Source organism: Azolla caroliniana, unplaced genomic scaffold, assembly GCF_043228905.1.
Source record: "Azolla caroliniana isolate FFs.n. ecotype wild unplaced genomic scaffold, voAzoCaro1.0.p SCAF_4, whole genome shotgun sequence".
In the NCBI taxonomy this organism is placed as follows: domain Eukaryota; kingdom Viridiplantae; phylum Streptophyta; class Polypodiopsida; order Salviniales; family Salviniaceae; genus Azolla; species Azolla caroliniana.
This window is the reverse complement of record NW_028230439.1, coordinates 23,948,999-23,970,599: the sequence shown is the minus strand read 5'-3', so window position 1 is coordinate 23,970,599 and position 21,601 is coordinate 23,948,999. Positions and strand designations below refer to the sequence as shown.

Sequence of the window (21,601 nt, the reverse complement as noted above, 5' to 3'; positions counted from 1 at the left end):
GCAACCGAGAATTGCCACAACTTGTCCAGACCAAGAGGCTTGGTGAAGATGTCGGCGGTCTGCCGATCTGTCGGAACATACTGAAGTTCGACTTCACCAGAAAGGACACACTCACGGACAAAATGGTAGTGCACCTCAATGTGTTTGGTCCGTGCGTGGAAGACGGGGTTCTTCGCGAGTTGGATGCTACTGAGGTTGTCGCAGTAGATCGTCGTCGGATCAGACACCTCCACCTGCAGATCCTTAAGTAGCCGCTTCAACCATATGTCTTCGCATATCGCGATAGCCACTCCTCGGTACTCAGCTTCGGTGCTCGACAGTGCAACTGTCGGTTGCTTCTTGCTACTCCACGCGATTGCGGCACTCCCAAGAGAGAACGCGTATCCGGACGTGGATCAGCGATCAGCGACATTGCCGGCCCAGTTGGCATCGGTGTAGCCGACCAACTGCGGGGCTGTATCGGTCCGATATAGCAGTCCCCGGTCCTTAGTGCCGCTTACGTACCGCAGTACGCGTTGCGCACACTGAAGGTGCTCCTCGGTAGGTCACGCCATAAACTGACTGATCCACCCGACCAGATAACTGAGATCGGGTCGGGTGATTGTCAAGTAGATAAGGCTTCCGACAATTTGTCAGAACCTTGTCGGATCGCAAACCTTGCCGGAATTGGGGCGAAGCTTGACAGTTCTATCCAGAGGAGTCGACACGGACTTACAGTCTGCCATCCTGAATTTGAAGAGCATATTCAGCGCATAATGACGTTGGCTGATCAGTATGCCTTCGGGGGTGCGGATCACTTCGATCCCGAGGAAGTAATGAAGGTCCCCTAGATCCTTCATGTCGAATGATGCCGCAAGCTGGAGCTTCACGCGGTTGATTTCACCTAGGTCGGCGTCGGTGATGACCAAGTCATCAACATAGAGTAAAATACTGACCGGCCCGAGTCGACCTTTCCGAATGAACAACGAGGAGTTTGATTTTGACATTGCAAAGCCCATCCGACGGAGCCGATGCGTGATCTTCGCATTCCAGGCACGCGGGGCTTGCTTCAGTCCGTAAAGGGACTTCTTCAATCGGCACACTACCGACGTGTTCGTTCCGGAGTGAAATCCGGAGGGTTGTACCATGTAGACTTGGTCCTCAAGGTCACCTTGTAGGAACGCATTCTTTACATCCATCTGATGTGAGTGCCACCCCTTGGCCGCGGCTACCGCGAGCAAAACACGGACGGTCGTCATCTTCGCGATCGGCGCGAACGTCTCATCGTAGTCGATGTCGTGTTTCTACACGTAGCCTTTTGCCACTAATCGGGCCTTCTATCGGTTGACCGAGCCGTCGGTGTTGTACTTGACCTTGTACACCCACCTACATCCGATCGGCTTCACATCCTTCGGTGTGTCAACCAGGTCCCAGGTCCTGTTTTCCGCTAATGCGTGCATCTCTTCCTCCATCGCAGCGCGCCAATTCGCGTCCTTCGCCGCTTCTGCGTAGCTCTCCGGCTCACGCACTTCCACTACTCGGGTTATGTAGGCATAATGATGCGCCATGTACTCGTTGTATCCGAACCGCACAACTGGGTTCTTTTGGCGGGTAGATCGGCGTAATCGGTCATTAGCCGATGTCAAGGTCTTCTCGGCCGACGCGGACTTCGCTCCTAAAGGCCCGTCGCCGCTTCCCTCGGAGTCGAACTTGCATCGGTCTGATTCGTTCCTATCCGTGCTGGAATCCGACATCTTCTTCTTCCCTTTCTCTTTGCGCGTAAGCCATCTCCTCGGCTTCCTATGCGGGGAATGCACGACCGAGTCTTCACTACTCCCCGGCTCTTCATCGGACTGGTCGTACCGACTCAGTCGTCCATTCGGTCCACTTAACCGAAACGAAATCGGACTCGCTTCGGGGGTCCCGGTTTCAGGCTGAGCCGAAGGCACCTTGGCCTCGCTGTCCTCATTGTCAGAACTCAGATTGGAGGTGAGGTCCGGAGTCGGAGGCAAGTACCAGGACGCGGACTCATCAAACACAACGTTGCGGCTCACGCGCGCTTGTTTGGTACACGGGTTATAGCACTTATAACCCTTCTGCTTGTCCAAATAGCCGACCAAGATACACTTCTCAGCTTTTGCGTCCAACTTCCTCCTTTTCTCCTTCGGCATATGCACATACGCAATGCTACCGAAAACTCGTAGGTGTCGCAAGTTCGGCTTCGTTCCGAAGTAAAGCTCATGCGCCGACACTTTTTCTCCGATCCGGTTCTGGATGTATACCGCGGTCCTTACCGCCTCAACCCAGTAGAACTTGGGCAAGCTCTTCTCCTCCAGCATTTCCCGTGCCGCTTCCACAACCGACCGATTTTTTCTCTCGGCCACGCTGTTTTGCTCTGGCGGTATCTACAACTGAATTCGTGCCGAATTCCCATTTGTTGTAGATAAGCAGGTGAACTGACCGGAAAAGTATTCTTTTCCGCCATCTGACCGCAGGCACTTGATCCTTCTTCCTGTTTCCGTTTCCACGAACCCTTTGAGGTCCCGGAAACAGTCGAAGACTTCGCTTTTCCTATCAATGAGGTAGATCCACGTGTGCCGCGTGTAGTCGTCGATGAAGGATACAAAATATCGGCTCCCACCAAGACTAACATTTTGTGTCGGCCCCCACACATCAGAGTGTATCAAGTCGAGCTTGTTCCAGCTCCGGTTACGCTCATTGGGGAAAGGAAGTCGGTGTTGCTTCCCAAGCTGGCAGGCTTCACAAATTTGTGCCTTCCGGCCACTAAATTTCGGCAATCCAAACACCACTTGTTTCGATTGCAGGTCTTGAAGCTGTTGGTAGTTGACGTGGCCTATCCGCTTGTGCCATAAGTCGATGTCCGACTCGACTTTTTGTCCCTTCGCGAACATTGCGGTGCCACCGTCAGTAGAGTCAAGGATAAACATCCTCCCATCTCTGCGCCCTTGCGCAATAATACGGTCTTCTTCCTCAATGAAGCACCTGAGGTGAGTAAACTGGACCTCCATCCCTTGGTCGACGATCTATCCGACCGACACCAAGTTCTTCGTTATTGTCGGAACGTGTGGCACGTTCATGAGTTTCCCTTTCTGCCCGACATGTCTTAGGGGAACTTCTCCGACATTCACGATCGGATGCGGAGTGTCGTCTCTGGTTGCGACTACTCCCGGTTGCATCAGTTTTTCTAGGTACGAGAACCACTCCTTATGGCTCGTAATGTGATTTGACGTGCCGGAGTCAACGTACCACACCTCGTCCAATTTCGGGGTGGTCTGCTTCATTGAGTTTGCTTCGTATCTCGTCACGAAGACCAACCCTTTTCCGGGTTCTCCGAATCCTTCGGCGTAGTGTGATCGTTGTCGATTTCCTCTCTCGGTCTGTCCGGAGCATGTTACGGACCCAGTTCTCTCCGAATCAGCGCGTTTTTTCCAGCACTCGCTCTCCTTGTGGCCTTTCTTGCCACAGTACCAGCATTCCACAACAGATTTCCCTTGCCGGTTCTCGTCGCCTCAACTCCCCCTGTTTCCGGAAGGTCTGGAATTGTTGTCGGCATCACTTCGGTGCCTTCTTCCTTGATCCCGCCGGCCGCCTCGTTCGCCACGACCATGGGGCCTATCTCCCTCCGTGTACAACATCTTGTTGTCGGTGTGCATGCTTGTTGACGCACCCGCGTGGTTCTCCTCTACCATGAGCATCGACTGTAAGTCAAAAAAGGACGGCGTATTCTCCCGGGTACACACAGCAATTCGGAACGCCCCGAACTTCAACGCCAAACCCCCGAGACAGACTTGGACCATCTCGCTTTCCTCGATGTTCACATCGATGGAAGCTAAGGAGTCGCATATGTTCTTAATCCTCGAGGTATAGTCAGCCACCAACAAATCGCGTTCTCGTAGGTTACTCAACTCCTGTCGAAGCTGAAGCTTCCTGGTTGTGGTGCTTGCGGCGAAGATCTTCTTCAGATTTTCCCATGCACCCTTCGGCGTTTTTGCATCCCGAACGTAGCTTAATAGTTGTTCACCCACACAAGACGCGAAACAGTATAGCACTCTGCTCGCCGATTGTTCCCACACCGGGAAGTCTTTGTGTGTCGAATCGGGTGCTGTGTCATTTGCTCCATTGACATAGCTCCAATAACCGTATCCGAGCAGGTACTGGTGCATCTTGTAGGACCAAGATGCGTAGTTGGTTCTGTCGAGCTTCTCCGTTGGAAGCGAGCTAGCCATACCTCTTTCCATCGGTTTTCTTGTTCTTCTTCGTTGGTTTTTTTTTTCTTCACGCAAAGTCGGTTGCAGAGGTTCTCAACCCTCGCGCTCTAATACCATGAAAAGAATGGTGTGCGGAAGCAATATAGGAAATCAGAACAACAGAAAACGCAGGTTTAATGGAAAGCTTAGGTTTGCACAGTATGCACGGGAGAGACAGAGAGAGAGTAAGCACAAGAGCTTAATTCAAAACGATAATACTCAATCTGTACATAGGATGTGCTCAATGAGCACTTTTATACAAGCCCTGACAATGGGCTGACACAAGTACTGACAGTACTTGACTGCTTATAAATGAGCCTCGACTCTTACTCCCAAAACTATTCCTTACGAGGAATATCTTTCTAACGGCCTTTCGGTCTACGCACCGATACGGCCTTCCTACACACCGGTCTGCGTACCGGTTTTACACATCGGATTACGCACAAATGTTGAGCTTGTCTCTCAACAAGATGTATTCATCAAGTTGTAGGGCAAAAATCGTAGGCTATGAATTTCTCCAATATTGGCACATGCCTCCAATAACAACTTGCAAGGATATGATCGAGTTGCATTTGCGGTGTCGTGATGTGGCGTGCTGACAATAAGAAACGCAGGTGAATGAGGGCAAAAGAAGGGAGTGTGAGCTGGAGAAAAAGTAAGAGAGAGAATGTGCAACATGTGAAGAGAAAAAGGGGGACAGACTATGCACATATAGTTATGTGAATAATTATATGATTTTCGCTAAGTACTATGGGTGTAGATTTTGAATCTTTGACGATGCAACGTGGATTAAGGAGGCTTTATTCCGTTCCTCTTTTTTGAAAGGGGGGAGGAATAAATGCATTTAATGAAAATGAGGAAGCTTTCTCCTATAAAAGGTGAAGGGGGAGTTCAGTTTAGGGGTTTGTCATTTTTTTTGGAGGGTTGTTGGGCGTTTTGGAGAGGTTAAAAGCTCTTTTGGTGTTTTGGGTTTTGGGTGCTTAAGGCAAATTCTTTTTTCTTCTTCTTCGGGGGCATCTCCATTTAGACTCTTTGGGGGTTAGAGTGTCAGCAATCAAGTGAAGGAAAGCAGAAGGGTCGACAAGCGTACCAGTGGTTGGAAGGGGAGGATATAGTGGCACGAGAGCTACTCCGATTCAAGGCAACGTAGCCATGGTCTCAACAACTCTCTAAACTCGCACTCACTAGAGTTTTCTTTCTTTCCCTCTCTCTTCTTTCTCCCACTTACGTTAGAGATTAGCTCAAGGTTACCTCCGTTGTATTCCATTTCATTGTTGTTATCATATTTTGTAACAAGTAAGCCCTAATATATGTTAAGGGACTCCCCGGTGTAATCTCTTTGTAGTTCTTGTACAACTTGTGTGCTTGATCTAGTGCTTAATCGTTTGTCATGAGTTGATCTCATCTCGTACTTGTGCTAGTCTTTCATTGAGCCGACACGCTTAGCGCGTCGATGTTCATATCAAATCCTTCAATTGGCAAGAGAAAGGTTGACAAGAGTGAAAAGTCGGCGAGTTGAAAAGTCAACAAGTGAAAGGCTGACATGAGTGAAAAATCGACAAGTGAAAGGTCGATGAGCTGAAGAGCCAACAAGTGAAAAGTCGAGTTCAAAAATCGACAAGCTGAAAAGTCAACAAAAGAAAGGTCGACGAGTGAAAGGTTGACAAGAATGAAAAGTCAACAAACTGAAAAGTCGACAAGTGAAAAGTCAACAAGCTGAAAAGTCGATGAGTGAAAGGTCACCAAAAGTGAAAAGTCGAAGAGCGAAAGAGTCAACAAGTGAAAGGTCAACGAGCTAAAAGCTCGAAGGTCAAGCCCTTCTAACTCCCTGGTCCAAGATCCCCATGGTCCCGCTCAAGTAGGTGAAAGGTCAACGAGTGAAAGAGTCAACAAGTGTAAGGTCGACGAGCTAAAAGGTTGAAGGTCAAGCCCCTTCTGATTCCCTCGTCCAAGACCCCCTGTGGTCCCGCTCGAGTAGCACACATGACAACGGTGATTACTCTAGTGTATAATGATAGTTTTTAAATAAAATAAAAAACTTGAGGTTTACATTATGTTTTCTTTAACCTATGAACCTGGGTTCTGATCTGGTTAATTGTTCTGATGTATTAGATTTCAATGCAGAATGCAGGCAGTTGGACACACAACCTTCTGGTTCCCACTGAACAATCTTAGCAACCGAGGTACATCCATCTGGTCATGTGTTGAATCTCTACATTCCATCACTGCCATGTAGATCAATCATCATAAAGCCAATTTTCATCCACTCTCACACATCCTCTTTAAGGAAATGGTTGCTAGGATCTTCCATGGAATGGATACCTTGAGAGATTTTTTACCTTCTCCTAGAGGCGAAAGAGTGTATTTTTATTTGTAACAAATTAGATAAGAAATATACATAAAAGGCTTCATCAAGCCAAACAAATGAACAATGAATTAATTCTAAGGGAGAGTTGCCATAAGGCCAACCACAAAACAGAATATTCAACATAAAGGCATGATTGACTATTTCTAGAATAGGTATTGTACTGTATCACAATTACAATATTTGATACAATACCTAGGTTTTGGGTTGGACGCTGGTTTTGGGTTTTTGGTTATGGTTTTTGAGTTTTGAGCGCAGAGTTCAAACTGAACAAAACAATATGGTTTATAATAACAAATCTTGATAGAATACCAAAGGTTTAGGGGTTAGGGTAAGTTCAAAACTGAACCCAAGAAATTGAACAAATGAAAGAATTGACTTTCTGTACATAGCAAAGAAACATCAAGACCTCTCCATCACTTGAGATTCAATTAAGGTGTCTACCGTCACGACACGAGGCAGATGTGGAACAAACCCCCTACCTCCGAACATCGGGCGCATATAAGAGTCATCAAACTTCCTCCAAAAGTTGTGAATCGTAGAGGATCTCGTAGTTCTCAATAGCCTTTGTAAACTACTTCTCATGGAAATCTCCGGCTCCGAGTCTTCATGCCTGAGCAGAGGCGATTGAATGTCAGAGCTAAACGAGTCCTTTGGACTCATCGAGTCAGAATGTTCACTTCTAACATGGTGGGGAAGAATCCATTGCACTAAGGGTTTAGTTAGAAGTCCAAAGACCTACATAAAGTAATACAAAGCAAAAATTAGAAGGAAATAAAATATCTTGAAGCCTTTCATATTCATACATAAAGGGAGGAATGTGGAAGTTAAATGAGACATTCAATCATAGATCAATAATTCATGTCTTTGGAACAAATAGAACATCATACACAAGAAAATCACCTACGGCTTAATATAAGTGTATGCATATAGGCACAAACACACTAAATACAGAGTCCTAACCTACCACTGTACTGAACAGGACAACAATTACAGTGCTCGTGAGCATCGCTGCATTGACTGAGCTTATGGCTGAGAACTGCAAAAGCCAAACAAACATCCCAAATAAAATTGCCATTAAAACATGTTTGTGTTTCCATTAAAAGGAATTATTTGAGAAGTAAACCTTGTTGTATGCCAAAGCAATCGACACAGCCCCTCGCATGAGACCAGCCCACCAGATAATTAGCTGTAAACATTCTTATTAGCATTCTCTCTTCAAGATAATTAACTATTATAATCCTTACCATAATGGTAAACTATTAGGTTATCAGCACAAAGCCATGAGTTCAAATCCTTACTCTCACACATCTTTGTTACCCCATAAATCCTAAATGCCACACCAGTATATCTAACATAAAGTCATGGATTCAAATCCTTACTTTTACATGCCTTTGTTACGCCATATATCATTTTTCCTAAATTACATGTGACATCAGTGTATCAAACTAATGACCTCACAGCCTCCGAGAAGTCGAGACAGCCATTTGGCTCAAATGGCTCTCTTTCTTCTTCTTCTTTGTCATTCAGGGCTGTACCCTAGTGGTATCCCAAGTTCTTACTAAGCTGTGTTCAAAATCTCAATAATGCACTACTTTACTAGATGCCACTGCAAAATGCAGAGGTTGAAATGCACTGGTCTCTGTTGGACAACCTTACTAATTGAGCTACAACCATATGGGCTTTCTCTCTCTGATCATTGTCTTGGTGGTTTACACCATAGCATCAAAGTCATAAAATTGAGAGAACACAAGGTCACCCTTACCATGGGCTAGGCCCTGCCCCATTGATCACAATTCATCTCCTGAGGATGTTAAAAAGATATCTAGCTATCTATCTATCTCAGTAGGTTACTTTCATCCTTGCAACTTCTGGTTTCTGACGGTTAACTTTCCTTGCTATTTTTCATTGTTTCAAGGTAACTGCTTTCATTGCACTTGTACACCAAATAGAGATAACCCTATATGATCAAAATTTACCTGGTGACGGCCACTTATCTTCGTACGTGAACCTCTCCCTAATAGATTTGACAAGGCAGATAGTGGAAAAACAAAAACTGCTCTCCCCAGCAATGTTGTTAACATCAGAATGGCAGAGAGACCAGCCGATGTGGCAGCACTACATTGGATATAAAACATTCTCAGTGTCCAGACATGTTTTCAATATACATATTGTTTTTCATTCATATAACGATTCATTGCCTTATATCTGTTCTTTTCCATTTGTCTTTATCGAGAGCATCCATTCCAACATAAAGAAATATGAAGGTCTCAGCAATGAACGACAGAGTTGCAAATGTATGCCTGTAGTAGCCACCAAGCAAATCACAAATACTTTAAATTTTTAGGCTCAGTTTCATCAAACAATGACTGTTAAGGATTTATGTTGGTACCAACCTTGTTGTTATCTTTGAGCTTTCAGTCACATTATGCCATGTATAATGAGACATAAAAATTCCACAGAAAAAGACCGTAAGAATCCCACTCAGGTAAAGAAGCTGCAATAATGGTATGCTTAATAGCCATTATATGTAAAAACCCATCGACTAGATCTTTGGAAATGGGAATATTTTGACTTATCATAGCACATTTACCTCGGCAATCATGTAGGAGAAGTAGGCCATCAAGATCATTATTGCAATCTCCCGATCAGTTGAATGCCTGTTGAGTACATGGAGCAACTACGAAAATAAAATGACTGTAAAACTATTTAAAGTAAAAATCATTAATCCTATGACAATATAATGATTTGTCCGAGTTCCAAAATCACATCCACAGTTTGAATTGAACATGATCTGCCTCCCATATCATGCAAATGCAAACCACTTGGCAAAAGCAATTACCTTCCAAAATATAGTTTTTTTATTATGTAAGCACTCGCAAGTCCAACCTGCATAAAAGAACCTCCTTATTTAGTAAAGCATCGATTTTCCTTAATTTGAAAGAATGAAGTAACAAAAAATCATCACTCTGCAAATTTACTTACAACAATTCCCATCACTGTGCTAGAAAAATAGAGATATATGAACTCCCCCAGAACTTGGAGGATAGTAAAAACATTAATCTGTGTCAAGTCGATACTTTCAACAGCTCGAAATAGCACAATAGATGTTGCATCATTAACAACACCTTCACCAAATACAAGACTGTAAAGCAGGGGTGTCTCATCTGGATGAAGAACCTGAATGTAGAAAACATTATTACAAATTGCAAATGCAATCAAAACAAGCTGATGAGGTTAATGAATAGTTAAGGTGTTTTTTTACCTGTAAAGTGCACACTGAATCTGTAGCAGAGAATATTACCCCAAGAGCTATTGCCATGAAAGGCAAAAACAAAGAAGTGACCAATGATTCAACATTAGTGAGATTATGGTACACATGGTAAAGATAATTAGCCAAATATACAACACTTTCTTCTCACCCATATAATCTCGGAGTTCCAAACCCTCAAAACCCACAAGTGGAAACATCAGACTACAACCTGTGCAAGGAATTCATATATACCATCTTAGCGTGTCAAGTTGATCACTAAAAATAATGGATATCAAGAGAAATGAGATAAGTGACAACATATGCTAGGTCATCATATGACAATCCCATTAATAGAGTTTAAGAACATGGGTTTATATACCTCCCCCAATAATTACAAAAGAAACGAAGACCCCTATAACTCCGAATAGCACTATCGCTACAAAGTTTGCAAAAAACTGTTTCTTCTTTACCTGGAACCTGTATGAGAATCTTTGGATTTAAGAACCTTCCAAATTCCCAGTAAATTTAATGCAACCTTAGAAACTTCTTGACAAGAGATATAAATTAACATTTCAACAGATAAAACTGACAACAATGAGACAAATTCTGGATTTGAGGACCTTTGCTTCAGAGTGGCAGATAAAGGCCTACAGAAGTCGTTGATTGTAGTGATAGAATCAATCGATTGTAATAATCAGATCCGTTTCAGTGGCAGTTGAGAAAACTAGAAGATTCTCATTGTGGATCAGAGTGGGTCGATGGTAGTGAAGCTGGCAGGCATTCCATACAAGCATATGTATCGTTCTAGAGGGATGAATGGACATTGTCAGAGCCATTCTCAAAGTAACAAGACATCCTATGCAAATACATTTGAATTTTGAGTAGTAAAATTAGCACAGTTCTCGATCTTTCTCTTTTTGGCCTACCTGCCTATTGTTCTTAACTTCTAATTCTTTGAATTGAGTAGAATCATACAGTTTTGCCCACTTGTGCTAAGGTCAAGATTTTAGGTCAAGTAAGCCACATACTGTTCTACATTGAGTTATAATATTGGATCTATGGAAGTGTATGTGCTTAACACGCAATTAATGTTGTAACTTGTTAGTGAATCTCTCGTCGATATGTCATGGTAAGTACTAAGGATATGCATAGATAAAGGTATGTCACCTTAACACATTATCCAGTACAAGCTTTGTTTACACATTATCAATTCACAACCCAAGTGGGACCAAAAATTACCAAACAAAGGAGTGAAAATATTAAATGGAAAATACCCTGCATTGAAGATGATGGGCGGTAGCAGGTAGATAAAGAATAACTCCTCATCAAACCGAAGGAGTAGAGAATTGGTACCTTGGGTTATAATCAACACAAAGACACTTGTACATAGGCCCTATACAAGAAACAAAGAGTAAATAAACCAGCTAAAGAGACTATGTCGTACCTATATTACAATGCAATGCATTGTCGAAGGTCAGACAAAATATAATGGTAATAGTATTCCCTGGTTTACATATAAACTCCATGAATGAAAATAGATAGAACATTAAGTAAAATACATCCAAAGGAATTAAATCTTATGGTAAAACATATATTTTAGCTTGAATAGCAATGTTAAATTAATGATTTGAGGTCAGATAAGCAATGTAAAATAGTATAAATCCCACCCCCTAAACCAGCCAAAAGCAGAAACTATGATAACAATGACATTTCATTCTTTGTATTGCGTCTACAATCTAGATCCACCACTCTCCATTGTGATAATTGCAGCTCTATTTCTATTGCATGGAATCCAATACTTCATGCCCACACCACGCACATTGAAGTACAATATGATTATGTTGGGGAGTGTGAGATTGTTGAAGACTTTTTCTCACATATTGTGTCTCTTCAGATAATGCCATCATCATCTTCCCCAATGCAATACAATTTACAACTTTACCCACACATCTTCAACTAATCTCAGTTGCTTGTGTGTGTCCCTGATGATAAGTGTGGGTGGGGTGCTTGTAGCATCATGACACGTAAATTCTTTCCAATCGTTTTTTAAAAAGTCTGCCTTATGAATATTTGGGTGTGCCTCATTAGCCAAACTAGATAAATCCTTCTAGAGAACAAGGTTGTTAGGTACGTTAGATACGGTACGGATACCATACGTATATAACATATTAATACTCGTATAGTACCTCCCAATTTAAAAATACGTTAACAATGTTTTTTAATATGTTAAATACTTATAAAATATGTTATGCATCACAAAATTGTGTAAACATAGATATTTTTTAAAAAGGTAAATAATTTTCAAATTCTTGATGCATAATATAGTTCTGCATCCTAAAATGCATATAAGACATTCAAACATTTCACATCCTAAAATACTTGTAATCATAGTATGAACCATACGTATCATACATGCATTCGCATTCGCGAATGTTTCAATCATTTCAGTATGGTAAACACCCTCAAAGGATGATAAATTCCATACTTTTGGATTTACTATTTATTATGAGGTAAATAAACCTAAAAAAAAAGGAAGAAAAAAAAATTTTATTTAAAAAATGGGAAAAAAACACAAGAATGTTTGAATAACATTTGCATTTCATTTTCCAACGTAGGAACGAATGTTATGCTAGATGAACACAAAATTTACGTATTATGCTTGTAATAATATGGATGTTGACATTCACTTATTCTATAAATTAGTGTAAGTGTGTATCATAATGTTTTACTTCAAATTGTAATTATGTACGATTATGCCTTCATAGATTAAGGAATCATCTACGATTATCACATTCAGGATAGGTTTCTCTCTCCTTCTTCTTCTTCTTCTTCTATCTTCTCTGATTATCACACTCAAAGTCAGGACAGGTTTCTGTCTTCTTTTCTCTCTTCTTCTTCTTTGTTGTCGTCTCATATGTTCTTCTTTTTCACTAAAATCTTTTTTTTTCTTTTTCTTTTTGTTGGGGTTTTACTTATATTTTTTTATGAATACGTATTATACCTATTTTTTCAAATGTACGTTAAATATCGTATATGGACAAATGTACATGATATTTGCCTGAACAACATTGAGGTATAGTATGTACTATACAAATCATGAGGTACTATACGTATTTAAACGTTAAATATGGGTACCTAAACAACCATGCTAGAGAATTGTATAATCAAAAGCCATACCCACTTAAATACGAGCTCTACCAATCAGCATCACATATCTGTTTGAACATTAGAGATCTCTTCTCCTTCAGACATTAATCATTCTCAGTCCTCTGTTTCTAATTATAGCCCATCTCTAGTTGAGATCTTTTTCTCTCCTCTCAATGTATCAATTTTACAATCTTAATCACATACCTCGGCTTCCTTCTGGGAGAGTTCAGTTGTGTCCCCTATCTTGTCTTCTCTATTTCTTCTGTTTAGTGTGATTATCTTATCTACATCATGTATAATTGCAGAGGATAAAATTTGAAGGTCATAGGAGGAAATCAACTAGTACTCCTACAAATTAGCTAAAGAGACTAGAATGTATGCTAAATTTATGAAATTTTAGCTACTGTATAGTAGTATTAAATGTGTAATTAGAGTGAAACAGTGATTATTCACAACAGTCTACTCATATCCATGAGATCGAGAGTAAATTATCCATTGCCTAACATACATTTGAAATCTTTTCAACGACCGAGGATAGATTGCATACCAGGATGAGGGAGGTTATGGATTCATTCATCCATTTGTGCTCTTCAAGGAGATGACCAATAATCATACACAAACAGAGCAAGCTAACCATAAGAGTGATTGAGATGACCAGGCTTTGATCGGTGTTACCAAGGAGGTCAGAGATAGAATGAGAAGCCCTCGCTTGTGAGCCATTTACAAGGGCTGGAAAACTGGGAACCATTTCTGTTCTTTGATAAGGTTTTCTTGCTCACCTATGTATGAGGGGACTCTGTGCTCTAGAGTCTACATCTATGAAAGCTTCCAATAGAAGAAGAAGAAGAAGAGGAAGAAGAAGAAGAAGAAGAAGAAGAAGAAGAAGAAGGTACAAAGAGTCTCACCCCAAAGCAAGCTCTCTCTATATATATATATACATCTATAAAAGCTTTAGAGATTGAGACAAAAAAGAACGGAGAGATCGTGGCGCCGAGCGAGCAGTAAACAGAAGAGCCAAAAAGGGAGGAGGTACTTGCTCTTTTACAGGAAATCGATGGGATCATGGCTTTGTCAGGATTCGATCCGTGTGCCTATGTTTTCTCCATGTGACCTCTATTTTTATTCACTCTGCCCCCTCGGAAACCTTATCGGGACCGGAAACCCCTAACCCTAGGAGGCGGGCAGGCGAATGTATGGACGGGCGGACGGACAGATGGATGGACGGACGGATGGACACGTAGGTGGACGAATGGACGGGCAAGTGAGCGGATGGATGGACAAATGGATGGACGAACGGATGGATGGATGGGTAGGTGGGCAAATGGACGGGCGGGCAGGCGGACGGATAGATGGATGGACTGACAGACAAACGGATGGACGGATGGTACTCTCCTAAACGGATGGTACGGATGGATGGATGGATGGGTAGGTGGGCAAATGGACGGGCGGGCAGGCGGACAGACAGATGGATGGACAGACAGACAAACGGATGGACGAATGGACGGATGGTACTCTCCTTTCTCATCATATCGAGCTTCATGCAATTTACTAAACTCGCTTCGCTCGTAACCATTCACATAAATGTGTAGTCCATTGTTGAGCACTTGCTCCTTAACCAGCTACGATAGCTTTTGGAGTACCTGAGTTTTTAATCACTAGTGTACTGCTTCGACGTTCCCCTTAACATAGAAAATGTTTGTATCCCCCTTCTTCAATAACTGTTAACACCCTCACTTAACTCATTCTCGTGATTTCATCCTTATCTTATGTCATCCGCTCCTTTCTCGTAAAGGTTAAAACTTTATGACAATCAACCACCTTTTACAAATAACATTTTGACCCCTTTTCGTTTAACGTAATTTGTTATCGTGATATCCCCATAAAAAGATCGGGTTGTATATGCTTAAAAATAGTGTTCATCACAGATATTCAATGGGTTTCGAATCCTTCCCTTTTGAAGGCCAATTGCTTCCTTATCCTTGTTTCAAAAGGTGGTAGACCTTAAAAACTAGATACAATTTTATTGGGAAGCATTTGATCCACGTCCCACAACTAAGCTGAAACTAGAATTATGAAACACAAGCAATAAATGGCATTCAATTCTCCTCCCACGTTCTTTAGGGTATGCAAGTCTAATAGGAAAGGAAAATGTATCGAGATATTTAGTTTCACTTTATTATATATGTATGTGAATTGTCAATTTGTTAATGCTCCTTAGAATGACCATGGGGTGGGGCACATTTGTCGGAACATACGTACTTGGAACATAAACCCTAAATGCCCTATTAATGCTTTTTAGAATGATCTCTCTTGTTCTAAGTATGGCACCATTGTAGAAAACCCAAAAAGCTTGATTTGCGCAATATATGGGCTTCCAAAAACACAACATGCACTTGCATTGCATACACATGTATATATAATGTTTATCCATGTGTTCAATGTGTTGTGTGTAAGGGAGATGAGAAAAAACAAAGTCGAGCATAGATCAAAACAAAGGATAGTTATTTTGCATGCTTGTTTACATATTGAGCTATAAAAATAAATAGTCAAAACCATATTATGAACCATACGTACATTCGCATTCGTGAATGCTTCAATCATTCGAGTATAGTAAACACCCTCAAAGGATGGTAAATACCATACTTTTGGATTAACTATTTATTATGAGGTAAATAAACCTAAAAAAGGGGGGAAAACAAAAAAAAACACAAGAATGTTTGAATAATTCAAACATTCGCATTCGTTTTCCAATGTAGGAAAACGAATGTTATGCTAGACGAACATGAATTTCATGTACTATGGTCGAAACATTCTAGTGTGGGTTGTCATGTTTCCTCTTCTTCTTCTTTTCTGTATCCATCAAAGGGTACATAAATTTCTTCAATCATGTGTGATGCCTTTTCACGCATTAAATTGGCCGGTGAAAGACTTTTGCCAAAGCATTACTTTTGTTCTTGCAAGTTCCTTTTCCTTTTATTTTGAATGTCTAGCCTATCGAAGCTTATGAAAACATCAAGTATATCCTGTATGGAAACAATTGTGGACAAATGGCTGTGTAAAACCTAAGCTATATTCAAACATAAAACACATGTTTGGGCCAATATCGGAAAAGGCCAGCATCATCATCAACATGATTAGCAATAAAGCACAACACGACAAATAATTGAAATAACACGATAGTTAACATTAGAAAGGCCCATGCATAATTAGCTAAAATAATGCAATAAATAGCATAAAAAACCAAAGCAATTCTCTAACCAAGTGCAAATCATATATATTTGTTAACTAAAAGATAATATGTTAAGTGATGTTCTCAAACAATTTGTGGTACTTTTGAATTACCCCCAATATGTATGAGGGATATACTTGAAATTTTCCATAATACTATATTTAACACCAATTCCCATCAACTTAAACTTGAAACGAGTTATAAGCATTTAAATGTTTACCACCAATTTACATACAATGGAAGATAAAACTTAAACCTTACAAGTAAAATGTTAGATAGTTAACCACTTGGGAAAGACCAAGACAACCTCTCCACAAACAAAAAGGAATCATTATTGTGAAGTGTCAAAGGCTTGCGTCAAGATTCCACATGCAAAAAAGTAAATATTAGGTGAGGCATCTCATTTGGCTTTGGTAAATATACAACCCATCATGAATCATGGTCCTTTGGGCACATAGAGCTCCTACTTCCGTGCCCAATTGCTTTCTTGTGCCTTGTGTTTTTGCCTCTTACCAACTATCTTCCCTCATTAGTTTCTTTGTAGATGATCATATTTACGAGTCCCTTCGTGACTCGCTCAACGAAAATGACAATGATGAAATCCATGCACACCCTTGCATGTTGGACCTATGCCACAATCTCAAGCTTGTCCACAAGACAACACACAATGACCCAACCACTTTGGACACAAAGACAATGATCATTTGCTTTGGACTATGCTTTATGTTATCAATAATGTTTCTATGGCATGGTTCTACAATAATGCTATCATCATGTAGATGAGCTAGTAATATATTGTAATTAGAAAGGCGGAGGCCACAAAACAGTAATAGTGTAACTTGTTAAGTATCCATCAGACATCTACATCCAATAAATATGGTCCATGACACAATGAAAGCTCGTTATAGAAGGCAATTGTGAGAGAGCCTAACATTGTAATGGGGTATAAAGGCAATATCTGTAAATATTTCTACCCTCACAAGTGTAAAGATACATCTTTGCAATTTAGTTAAAAAAGGAAGAACAAAAAAGGTGAATTTATAAAACTTTTGACATAGGGGTTCTTCCTCATTTGATAAAAGTCTCTAAAGTCAAAGTTTAAGCGTTTCTCTTTCCTTAGTCCTTTCTCTAAATTTTAGTAAAAGGGTTGCTCTTTGTATCCTTAGTAACTTGTAATCGCATTAAGTGGACTAGTGGAAGCTATATCGAGTTTGTGTCTCTTTGTTTTTCTATTGAGCATGTCAAAATTGGTGGAGTCTCTTCATGGTTAAATATAAAGTTTTGTTTTGCATGTATGATTAAGTCATGGAGCAGGATTAGAGTTGGTTTGGTACCTAGTGTGCACATAAGTAGCTTGAAAGCAATTGATGCCAACTCTAGATCGTCTTGTAAACAAAAGTGTAGATCATGATGGTTACATCCCCACAAACTAGGCTCGAGGTGGTTCTCATGAAGAACGCCTAAGGAAGAAATAACCTTTTATTAGGATATTGAAAGTTTTACTATGACAATTAGGGTGAAAGTTTCATCGTAGTGTCTTGAGTCATTGAGTAGTTCAATAGACTTTACTTCACGATTGATTCAATTGGAAAGGAATTGATATTTTTGTGATCACATTCAAGAAGATAATCACTACTAGAGTTGCTCTAGCCTAGTAAAATATGTTGAGGACTTAACTTAAGAACTTGAAAGAGGTTTGGCTTAGTGAAATATTCTTATTCATAGGAGTTAAATAAAGAATCATTGATGATTTGGCAAATGTACCTTACAATAAAGTATCTTGTTTACTTAAAAAGTGAGAGCGTTGTCTTTGATCGAGATATTTATAATGTTTTCTAGGCACTAGTTATGTTTGCGAAAGGGTTTCCAAAGCCTAGACATACAGTTGGCCATTGATATACATTCATGACTCAAATAAATAAACATCCCACGATGTGGCAATAAATTAAACTAGTCATCAACGAGACAATTTTAACAAGAAAAGCCATAATGATGTAGTTGTAATACAATGTATATGATTCGGTCATGGTTGTGTTGGCTACTAATTTGGGTTTTCACTCCTGTTATGATGACATGTGTATTTTGTACCATCCGGTGATTACTCTATCGACAAAGGCTGTCATACAGATGGATTCAATTCTCGGTTTCAAATCTATTTCTTTGCCTTGAGCCTTGCTCAATACAAGTTCCTCGCTAGGGAAACATGTGTTCCTAGAACCGAGGTTTCTTCGTTGCTCTATGTGTTGGGCACTCTCTCAAGAGTTCTCTGCGATCTCGAGAGCTTCGGGCTACTTTGCGTTTGATAATAGAGTTTATGGTTTGCTTTGATGATAGGATCGATTGGCTATGATAGACATGTTTTTTTAGTCATGGGAAGGTCCTTATTGTTCCTTGTCTTTGGGGGGGGGCAGAGTTCGTTTTTAGCCAACTTTCCAAATTTGGCACCTATTAAGCTTCTTTTTGGTTTGATCAAGGCAAGGCTTAGTTCGGTGAGCCAAGAGGTCGCAGGTTCGATCCTTGGTGGCTTCGCATTGATGATATTATGCATAGTATGAACCATACGTTCATTCGCATTCTCGAACTTTTAAACCATTCGCGTACGCTAAACACCCTCGAAGTATGGTATTTATCATACTTTTTGTATTCATTATTATTTATTATGTATTAGGTAAGAAAATGAAGGTAAAAAGTGTAAAAAGAAGAATGTTTTGATAACATACGCATTCGTATGAAAAAGAATGTTTCCCAATGCATTCGAGTATAATTTATGGAGAAGGAATTCCATTTCTATCGAAAATTTGAATTTCGAACACCTAAACGAAAACAGGGGAAGAAAGAACACAACGAAGAAGACTTCAGTCTTCAGCGAAGCAACAAATTAGGGTTACGTGCGTCTGTTTTCTTCATCATCAGCTTCTTCTGCTTCTTCTTCTTCTTCTTTTTTCTTATAATCATGAATGAGATGTCGACCGTTTCTTTCCTTTTTTGCAGGACTTCTCAAGTGCTTCCACTGATTGTCCCTCTTTTCAACCGTTTCTTTTCTGGGAAGGAGTCGGATAAGAAGATGTAGAAAAAGACTTCCCTGCGGGTCACACGTGATGGACTTCTTGTTCAGATTTTCTATGGTAAGCTTATATATAAACTTTGCTCCTCTCTCTAAATATATCTCAAATGGCACAACCAGATCGAAGCACCATTTGCTAAATTTTGTAATCCATCACTTATAGCCCTCCATTAGTAACCCATTATTTATAGCATCCATAATATTTGAAGCTTGAGATGACAAACCTCAAAGATTGTATTATTGACAAGTTCAGAGGTGATAATTTCCCATTGTAGAAATGGAGGATGGAGATACTACTGGATGATAAGGGACTCTTCAAGATACATAGTGAAAGGGGAGGAAGTGACACCGACAAAAGAAAAAGAAGATATAGAAGCCTACACCAAAACAAAGAAGAAGGCATATGCACTCATTGGACTCTAACTTAGGGGTTGGACAAGCTAAAGACACACCAAAACATCTAAGGAGGCATGGGATACATTGATGAAGTTGAATGAATCAAGCACAATAGCAAACGTCATCCGACTCGAAAGAGAATTCCTAGCAAAAAAAATGAAGCCAAGAGATAAAGTTTGTGAACATTCTCAAAAACTTAGAAATATTGTGTCTCGACGTCAAGTGATTGGCCATACACTTCCCAAGGATGAGGAAACATATATTTTACTTAACAGCTTGCCTAGTTCGTATGGGCGGGCATCTTGTGGTTTTTTCAATGCATGGTTCAGATGTGGTTCAAGAAAGTGACAAACTTATGGCAGTATTAGAACAAGAGGAGCAACAACAAAGTTTACACTAAAAAGAGGGTTCTATCACTGAACATGCCCTCCGATTACATCTAGGTAAGAGACATGATCATATTAAGAATTGGCATGACAAATTTCAGAGAACTTCGCAAAAAGGATGGGAAGGAAATGGAGGTGCCTTTCGACTAATGGATCCATCTCAACTGGTATGTCATTATTGCCAAGAAAAGAGGCACATTGCACGTGGGTGTGCTAAGAAGATTGCTGATAATTACAAAAGAAGGGATAGAAAAGTAGTTGAAGGTGATGATTTAGGAAGGAGAGGATGTAGAAAGTGAGATTGCAACCCCTAATTGTGGGAGCTACGTGAGGCAGGTGACACATCCTCCACGGCGCAAATGGTACTTCAATCCCCCCACATGGAGGATGCTCAAGCATGTTGTGAGAGCTCAAGCCCAATATGTCCCTACATTTTGTAAATTTATGTGTATCCGATGGTTGAGTAAAGTATGCTTAGCACACTTTGTACTTCTTGAATGTGTGGCCATAAACACTGCAGCTCGATTATCATTGAGTGTTGGAATGGGTTTATTAATATATAGACCTAATTTATTGATCAAGTTGGATGCCCAAAAGTTTTTTTGACGCCATATGCTAATGCCATATATTTTGCCTCTGTTTTGCATTTGTTGTTGATAATGCCACACTATTTTGTTTCTTGCTTCCCCATAGAACAACCACATTTAGACATATTGGGGTGACTTTTAGATTCATTTAGACATATTTATAATTTTATTGAGGATTATGTTTGCACATGATATATATATTTGGTGTTAGTCATGGGTTGTTCTAGATATTGTTGGTTCCAAAAAGTATATGGAAATCCATTGTTTTCCAAAGGTTTTGATTTCATTCTGACAATAATGGATTAATTCACTAAGATGTCACGACTCACATTACCTCTATGCACAAGTAAGAAGGCAACAAATTTATTATAATATTATTTTGAAAATGATGATTGCTTGAATGTCTCCCATCTCAAAAATTTGAAATCATTGGTCCAAGCTAATAGATTTCTTGTAACTCTTTGTACTATTGTTTGCAAAGCGACAACCAAACTAAATACACAAATCAAGGCAAGCTTTCTCACCAATTACATAGCGCTCACACAATACTCAAGTTTGCTAGAAATTATCATCACCTTGATTCCTCACCAAAAAACTTTAGTTTTCCATTGAAGATTGTGTCTAATTTTGAAGAAATACCGAAGTTTCAAATTGAGGATCAAGGTTTGTTGAGATGCAATGTGATAGTTCATTTGTTGTATCTCACTCAAACAATGACAATGACATTGCATTTCATCTACATCCCCCTTCATATATGCATCTTCATAAAGTGTTTCATGTTTCACTTTTAGAACCTTGTGCTTCTAGCTCCATTCCATATCACACTAATCATCCACCACCTTTGATTCAATTTGTTGATGGACTGGATTATGATGTTAAAGACATTTTGGACTCCAAGGTCATGCATGACCACCTTTATTAGTGGTT

The 21,601-nt window shown here is 40.3% G+C and overlaps 1 protein-coding gene and 1 long non-coding RNA gene across 2 annotated transcripts; one reads left to right on the top strand and one right to left on the bottom strand.

Annotated features, from left to right (window-relative positions):
* Positions 1–6,893: 6,893 nt before the first annotated feature.
* Positions 6,894–13,899, bottom strand: LOC147865537 (sodium/hydrogen exchanger 1-like). The gene is made up of 14 exons (XM_087318370.1): positions 13,560–13,899; positions 11,140–11,258; positions 10,245–10,342; positions 10,035–10,094; positions 9,878–9,924; positions 9,598–9,792; positions 9,455–9,501; positions 9,206–9,272; positions 9,009–9,109; positions 8,814–8,915; positions 8,592–8,730; positions 7,739–7,801; positions 7,580–7,651; positions 6,894–7,350 (listed from the first exon to the last, which is right to left on the bottom strand). The coding sequence occupies exons 1-14, from the start codon at positions 13,758–13,760 to the stop codon at positions 7,015–7,017; spliced, it is 1,647 nt and encodes a 548-aa protein (XP_087174496.1). The 5' UTR covers positions 13,761–13,899; the 3' UTR covers positions 6,894–7,014.
* A 5,156-nt stretch (positions 13,900–19,055) lies between these two features.
* LOC147865536 (uncharacterized) lies at positions 19,056–20,650 on the top strand. Its single transcript, XR_015529697.1, has 3 exons — positions 19,056–19,129; positions 19,233–19,366; positions 19,581–20,650. It is a non-coding gene; the product is annotated as an uncharacterized LOC147865536 (long non-coding RNA).
* Positions 20,651–21,601: the final 951 nt, after the last annotated feature.

Excerpts from the sequence above, each read along its gene's own strand:
- LOC147865537 (XM_087318370.1), bottom strand. The coding sequence starts at position 13,760 with ATGGTTCCCAGTTTTCCAGCCCTTGTAAATGGCTCACAAGCGAGGGCT. Across the intron at positions 10,343-11,139 it reads CCCATCATCTTCAATGCAGG|GTTCCAGGTAAAGAAGAAAC; the intron begins GTATTTTCCATT and ends ATTCTCATACAG. Across the intron at positions 8,731-8,813 it reads TGGAAAAGAACAGATATAAG|TGCTGCCACATCGGCTGGTC; the intron begins GCAATGAATCGT and ends TATCCAATGTAG.